Source organism: Sander vitreus, chromosome 17, assembly GCF_031162955.1.
Source record: "Sander vitreus isolate 19-12246 chromosome 17, sanVit1, whole genome shotgun sequence".
In the NCBI taxonomy this organism is placed as follows: domain Eukaryota; kingdom Metazoa; phylum Chordata; class Actinopteri; order Perciformes; family Percidae; genus Sander; species Sander vitreus.
In genome coordinates, this window is record NC_135871.1 from 8,628,399 (window position 1) to 8,635,426 (window position 7,028).

General features: G+C 40.8%; 1 protein-coding gene across 1 annotated transcript; it reads left to right on the forward strand.

The window, feature by feature from the left end:
- The first annotated feature begins 2,772 nt into the window (after positions 1-2,772).
- pex13 (peroxisomal biogenesis factor 13) lies at positions 2,773-6,819 on the forward strand. Its single transcript, XM_078273034.1, has 4 exons — positions 2,773-3,088; positions 4,091-4,803; positions 5,044-5,166; positions 5,747-6,819. Exons 1-4 carry the CDS (start codon positions 3,015-3,017, stop codon positions 6,103-6,105), a joined length of 1,269 nt encoding a protein of 422 aa, XP_078129160.1. The 5' UTR covers positions 2,773-3,014; the 3' UTR covers positions 6,106-6,819.
- The last annotated feature ends 209 nt before the right edge of the window (positions 6,820-7,028 follow it).

Sequence of the window (7,028 nt, forward strand, 5' to 3'; positions counted from 1 at the left end):
AGATAACAGAACTTGATAGCATTGCCTATAAAGTCCATTATACCAGACACAACAATGTTGTGTTGTCAATTACTGTATTTCCTTTTTTCATAAGCAGCCACACAACCATGTCAACATACCGTGGTGTACACAGGTTAAATACACATAAACTTCAACAATAAGTTCTGTCTGTTCCACCAACATTTTATCTTGACAGTTCCACTTTTGTATTGTCATGTATACTTTGGGCAATACTCACGTATGTAGCACAAAGAGAACACACACACACACACACACAGAGAGCAAGGAGGAACCAGCGTTTGTGTAAAGTACCTATATCACTTTCAGGCCAATCCAGCGTGCTGCCCAGCAAAACTACACCATATAACCTGTTAAGAACACTGTAATTTCGGAGCGGGTAAAGGAAGAGTAGTGGCGTAAAGTCATAAGTCTGGTTGAACCAGTAGGCTAAATCTGTACTGTAGGAACAGAAACTTGGCAGATATAGAGTATCAGGGAAAGCATAGGGATTCTTTGAACTAGCTTATAGTGTCAATCAGTCTTTTATGATTAAGATATATTGTGGTTGTAAACACAGGAATATACAGGGTATGTTTGTGGATGCCCCAGCAAATTTTTTTCAATCTCTGTGAAATGTGTTGGCAACATCTTCTTCTTCAAATATCAGACTGCGTTTCAGACAGAGAGTGAATACAGGTATATTCAGACAGATAGTATGAGAAAAATAATGTTAACATTAAAGCATTTAAACATGTTCTAGTAGAAACCCAAAATACAAGTATGAACCTGAAAATGAGCATAATATGTCCCCTTTAACTTAACATATATCAATATCATAAACATAAGGTCAAAAGTATTTCCACCTACTTTATGTAGTCTTGGTCTGGGGCTGTTTTCATATAGTTTGACTTAGTTTCAATTAAAGGAACAGTTCAACATTGCGGGAAATTATTTATATTATTATTATATTATATTATATTTAATGGATAGGCGTGAGAGTGGTATTGATCTTCTCATCTAACTCTCGCCAAGAATCCAAAGTTTCTATAAGCTGTGTGCAGTTCAACCAAAGAGTTATGTTTTCTTCTCAGATTTAATTTTAATAGTTCATGACCTGCAAAACCCCTGCAGCCAGGTTCCAAAATCTGTTGGAAAGCCTAAAACCAGAAGAGTGAGGCGGCAGCAAATTTACATCCAACAAACACATGTGGGTGTCATGTTTGAGTGTCTATGTAATGTATTTCTACTTTATATGCTTAGATGTAATGATCGTTCATTATCTTTGACCTTCCTATATCGCCGCGGTACAAAAAGGTTACAGGTGCTCAGCACAAACCCCAAATACCAGGACCATCATCAGCTATAGCATCTTCCCACGCACAGCGACATCACAGGCTAACACTTTGGATTCCCACCTTTTGCCTGGGATCCTGACACCGTCATGTCACAAACGGCAGCCTCACTCTCACACACCTACATTGTGGCATCACACAGGCATCTTATGTCCTCCTACCCCCAGTGTATCTAATGTGACAGCTCTGCATATATGCTCCCCCCCCACACACACACACAAAACACTTGACATCACAGGGCTCCCTCCTAAAACCCACACCGTAGGCCTACACCTCTGCACTTGCGTTCAAGAGCAGCTTTCCTCACACTCACAACAGCGTAAGTCACAAGCCGCCCCCTCTCAAACCTGACTATTGGGTTAACCGAACAACACTGCCAGTGAAATCTCAAAGGTTGAATCGATCCTCAAACCAATTCACACATTTCATACAGTATAAGTCAAATCTCAGCGCTGCTATGTCAGCAATAAAAGAAGATTGGCATAGGATATATGGTGATAGTTGGCCTACTCAATGTGACAAACTAATTTCATGCCACAATTTCTTTCTATGTTTAGATGCTTTGCAGGCAAGTTTCCGTCTACTGTCAGTGGTCTGATGGTGTGAAATAATACAACTATTTAAGATAGGTGGGAATAACATGTAATTTCTTTCTTAGAATGGATTTTCAATAAATAAAAAAGCAGCTGTTATATATCTTAGCACCTTACAGTCGAGTGTTAAAAAGAAGCAAGTCAACACTCTGTTCTCATGTGGAGCATTAGGTCTGAGGACAGCAGACTTTATGTATCATGTTTATTTGATGACAGTAGTCGGTTTATTTAGCTCACATTTTATATGGAACTTCCTAAAGCAGGTTGGACAGCCTATACATAATTAAGGCCAAACTTTAGGACAGTTTCTGTTTCTATTCAGCCAAACCACATGGCTGTCAATGTGACTGAACATGAATTAGTAAAATGTTCTTTGTTTAACGACAGTGTGTTACAAAGCAGGGATATTCTCTTTTATCTGCAGGTTGCAGAAGTCAATCTCGAGGGTCTTGTTTTGTAAGTCACAGTACCCTCTGCTGGACAGAAGTGAAAAGTGCATTTAATCTTTAAGCGTCCAGGGTTTACTAATCGAGTGTGAAAAACATAAAGGATTATTAATGGATTGTTAAGTAATTTAAGCAGTTCCAAAAATTAAGAAATAAATAAAAACATCTAATTTACCGCCAAAAATATTCAGATCTTTAGATAGATTCATAGAAAATATTTGGTTGTATCAGACATTCTCTGGTTGTATTAACTAAATCTATCTTCTATCAGTTATTCTGGTCTGATCACAGAACTTCACAGACCAGTTGGTGCCTTTACGAGTTGTCGGGATTTTTTCAATTGTGGAACTTTCTCTGAACATTAGAAATTCCATTATGTCTGTTTAGAGATGGAAGCCGTGCCAAAATATATCAGACCAGGAGACAAAGCAATATGTATCTATAAATCCACTATTGTTATAGTCCGTTTAGGGCTATTGAATCCAACAACACACACATGAGTTGCGATGTTAGAGTAGGAAACTACGAGGAGAACGGAAGGCAGCAGGAGAAGCTGTCAGGTGGGAACAGAGTTCGCATTTATTTTATTTTTTTTTTAACACTTTGTGGACATATATTTTGCGATGGATCAACAGCCCCCACCAAAGCCATGGGAAAGGCGGATTCCCGGGGCAATGAGTGCACCTATAAATTACAGGTAAACGCCAGCTATAGACCTGTTTTGTGTTTACTTACTGGAGCTGGTTCGCTGTTGTTGGTGACGTTAGCTAGCTAACTTATGCTAAGGTTGTAGCACAAGCTAGGTGATCGTCCTAGTGGAGCCTTTGATATGGTGGTATAAATCATTGACCAATAAACCAATCTCCATTTGCCCGAATATTTTGCCTACGGTGGGCATTTAAACACAAGTAGCAGCTGTACTAATAGCTAACCAACTAACGTTAGGCCCGATGAGGCCCTGGCATTTGCCTTCTTCTACTGAAGTAGCTAACGTTAACGTTACGGAAAGTGTCTCGCCAGGTAGACGGTAACGTTAGCATATCTTAATGATGAATGTAAACGCCGCACAAAACATAAACTAAAGCCATGCAATCATTGTAATTGCCCTTCTCCACTTAGGGTAGTTTTTAATACGCCACTCGGTTAACATTCCCATAAAACTGTCTCTTTAGTTCTCACTGTCTTTGCTGTTCAATAACGTTAAAGCACTATTCAATTTAGGTCACATCGCTGTTTGCAATTTCATACTAATAGACCTTTTTCACATGTTGACATGTCATAGTAGGAAAAGCACAGGTGTATTCAAACCATTAATGATGGCTGCATTCCACTTAGGAGAGGCCCTGGTATTGTGCATGCTGACTCACTGAAATAGCTTACTGGGACACTTGATGGAATTGAGCCATCGCTAAGGTTATCAATTTCAGCTGTGCTTTTCCTACTATGACGAGTCAAAATGTCTGCTGTGGTCCATAACAATTTGATCACGTTCGAGGCATGTCGTTAAAAATGTTTAAGGTTGAAACAAATCCAAAGGGTTGTCTTGGATTATTCTGACACAGAATCATTAATGCCTTAGTTTTAGTTTAGCATCAGGCTAATTGAAATGTTACCCATGCTTTCTGTATCATAAAAAAAAATGACATAACAGAACACTAAAGATGTTTCGAACCCTATGATTTTTCTTCTCACCAAACAGATCTTCAAACTTTGGACCTTCTGCAGGCCCCTCTGTTTCTGCAGGCCCTCCTGTCCTGACCAGGATGGTGCCCCCATTGCCCCCTCGTCCCATCCAGCAGGCCTACCGTCCAGCCTACAACTCTTTCACCTCCTCTTACAGCCCCTATGGGAGCTCTATGTATGGGGGCTACAGCCCCTACACCTATGGTGGTGGTGGCGGCTACGGCATGGGAGGAGGGTACAGCCGCCTCTCCAACACGGAAGACGTTGCCCCCAGCCGGTTTGTGCAACAGGCGGAGGAGAGCAGTCGCGGTGCCTTCCAGTCTATCGAGAGCATTGTCCAGGCCTTTACCTCAGTTAGTATGATGCTGGACGCCACCTTTTCAGCTGTGTATAACAGTTTCCGCGCGGTGTTGGATGTAGCCAACCACCTAACACGGCTGCGTTCACACCTCACAAGAGTTTTCTCAGCCTTTGCTCTGGTACGCACCTTGCGCTTCTTCTACCGACGGTTACAGAGGCTGCTGGGGCGAAGGTCAGACACTGAGGTTGACGACTTGTGGGCAGACAGTGCAAGCGATGCCCTGGCTACAGGTGCATCCAGAGTGGATGGAGCAGGGATGGAGGGTCCGGCCGTGAAGTCCTGGCCAATCTTTCTGTTTTTCGCTGTAGTATTGGGGGGACCCTACCTTATCTGGAAACTGCTGAGCTCCAGTCCAACTGAAGAAAACGGTGAGATTTGCATTCAAGTTTTTGTACTTGCAGATGAGATGGTGAACTTGCACATTTTTTTTTTTTTTTTATCAACATAACTTTTTAAGTTCAGGAGCTGTCCCCCCCTTTCTTGGAACTCTTTGCACTGCTAGATCCACAGGTGACACAAGACTTTGCAGGTTCTCTTCTTCCCTCATGTAGTCTGTCTTTTACTCTTAACCCTTAACAAGTAAAGATGTTTTGTGTTTCTTAATTTAGCCACTAATTGGGCCAGCGGGGAGGATGACCACGTAGTTGCCAGAGCGGAGTATGACTTTTCAGCTGCTTCTGAGGAGGAGATTTCTCTGCGGGCTGGAGACATGCTCAACCTTGCCCCTAAAGGTGAGAGCTCTTTAATAACTGCTGGACATTGTTTACTGTCCTCACATTCCTCTCATACATACATGGTTTTACACATATGGGTGTACTAAACCATTATGGGGAATGTTTCAAATCAATGTTTTATGAGAAAATTGGATTTAAATATGATTTTTTTTTTTTTTTTTTTTAATCAATGTCATGAAGTTCCTTGAATTGGTTTCTCATCTTTTATCCACAACCAACTTCTGAGTTGATATTTTTTCTCTCCAGAAAATGTATTATTTCACTATAGATATCAATATCACATCACGTTACATATAAACATATCAGAAAGAGGTGGGATCCACATAAACATTATGAGTAAAATGACCAGCTCTTGTTTTTCTGTCCATGTAAGTGCATAGTGTTTATTGCAAAGACATCAGAAATAGCCTTTGAAAGTTTGTCTTTTGAGTGAAGCCCATCAAGCAAATTGTCAATAATGAAAGAGCAAGGCATGCTTTGGAAAACTAGAACAGTGTGGTTTTCTAAGAGAGATCGTTAGTGTTTCGCCCATGTTGATAAGGTCAGATCATGATCTTTTATTCTCCCCTGTGTTTAGAGCAACAGCCCAGAGTGCGTGGCTGGCTGCTGGCCAGCGTGGATAGCCAGACCACAGGACTTGTCCCAGCCAACTATGTCAAGGTCCTGGGCAAGAGGAGAGGCCTTAAGTACACAGAGATGGAGAGGCTTGCTCAGGTCCAGCAAGGGAACACACAGGCCTCCCCGACAGCCCTTACTGCACACCCAGAGTCCAATACTGCCCAAGGCTTTACTCCAGGCCTTGGTTCAGCCTACACCCCAGAGGAACTGCTAGAATCAGTGTACAGAGAAACACCATCGTCCTTCAGTCTGGGAACATCCAACCCCAGTATGCCCTCCAGCACGGTGCTAAACATCCCTGAGAAGACTGATCTGTGATGTTTGTGCACGTGTGGATTTCTGTGTATGCAAGTCTATGTGTGTGTTCATAACACTGGTTGGCTCAGTCAGTATTTGTTTGCAGTCTAACTCTGAAGCTTGACTAATAATCAGCCGACAGTAGATATTTGGGGAAACACCATAGACCTCGTAAAGAATTGCTCAAAGTAGTTCCTAGGCTCATCTATAAGGTTTTATATCATATATCAACACAATGTGGGCCTTCTGATGAGGTTAACGGTCAAAAATGGTTTCCATGCATAGGTTCTTTGTTGTACTGTTCTGTTTAGAACCAGTGTGTTTCAAATTAGGTTATTCTTACATTTCTTCAGTCAGAGCTTATACAAGAAAGATGGTACACTGCTGTTCTTTTAAGATCATGTCTGATTCAAGATGTACCAGATTGAGATTGCTTTATAACAAGAATTATTTCAATGTTTAAGGTAATAAGGTGCACTGATAAATCAGCTGTATAGAGTGTAAAGACAAAGCCAGAGTATTTTGTTTGACAATATAATTATGTAATTTTCTTTTTGCCCTCAGTTGTAGGCTGCTTGGTCCTCTGCATTGTCTTCTTTATGAAATGATGTGATTGGATTCATTCAGAATGGGAAGGGGTTCATTTTGCACATTGTTAGCTGTTTGTTGGTCACAGAAAAGTAATTTTGTAAATATTTAATATTATTTTGAAAATAAATTAAAAAAATAAATAAACGTTTTGTCCATTGTGTAATTAATCAAGTATATGAGTAGAAAGTTGGATTATGGACCTTCTTCACAGCAGACATTTTGACTTGACATAGTAGGAAAAGCACTGCTGAGATTGATAACCTTAACAATGGCTCAGTTCCATCAAGTGTCCCAGTGAGCTATTTCAGTGAGTCAGCATGCACAATAATTGTGAAACTCTGAAAATTAGAATA

What these genes read in the sequence shown, in the direction of transcription:
- pex13 (XM_078273034.1), top strand. Translation starts at nt 3,015, where the DNA reads ATGGATCAACAGCCCCCACCAAAGCCATGGGAAAGGCGGATTCCCGGG. An exon ending in CAGTCCAACTGAAGAAAACG is followed by an intron (nt 4,804 to 5,043) that starts GTGAGATTTGCA and finishes TTCTTAATTTAG; the next exon opens with CCACTAATTGGGCCAGCGGG. An exon ending in GCTCAACCTTGCCCCTAAAG is followed by an intron (nt 5,167 to 5,746) that starts GTGAGAGCTCTT and finishes CCCTGTGTTTAG; the next exon opens with AGCAACAGCCCAGAGTGCGT.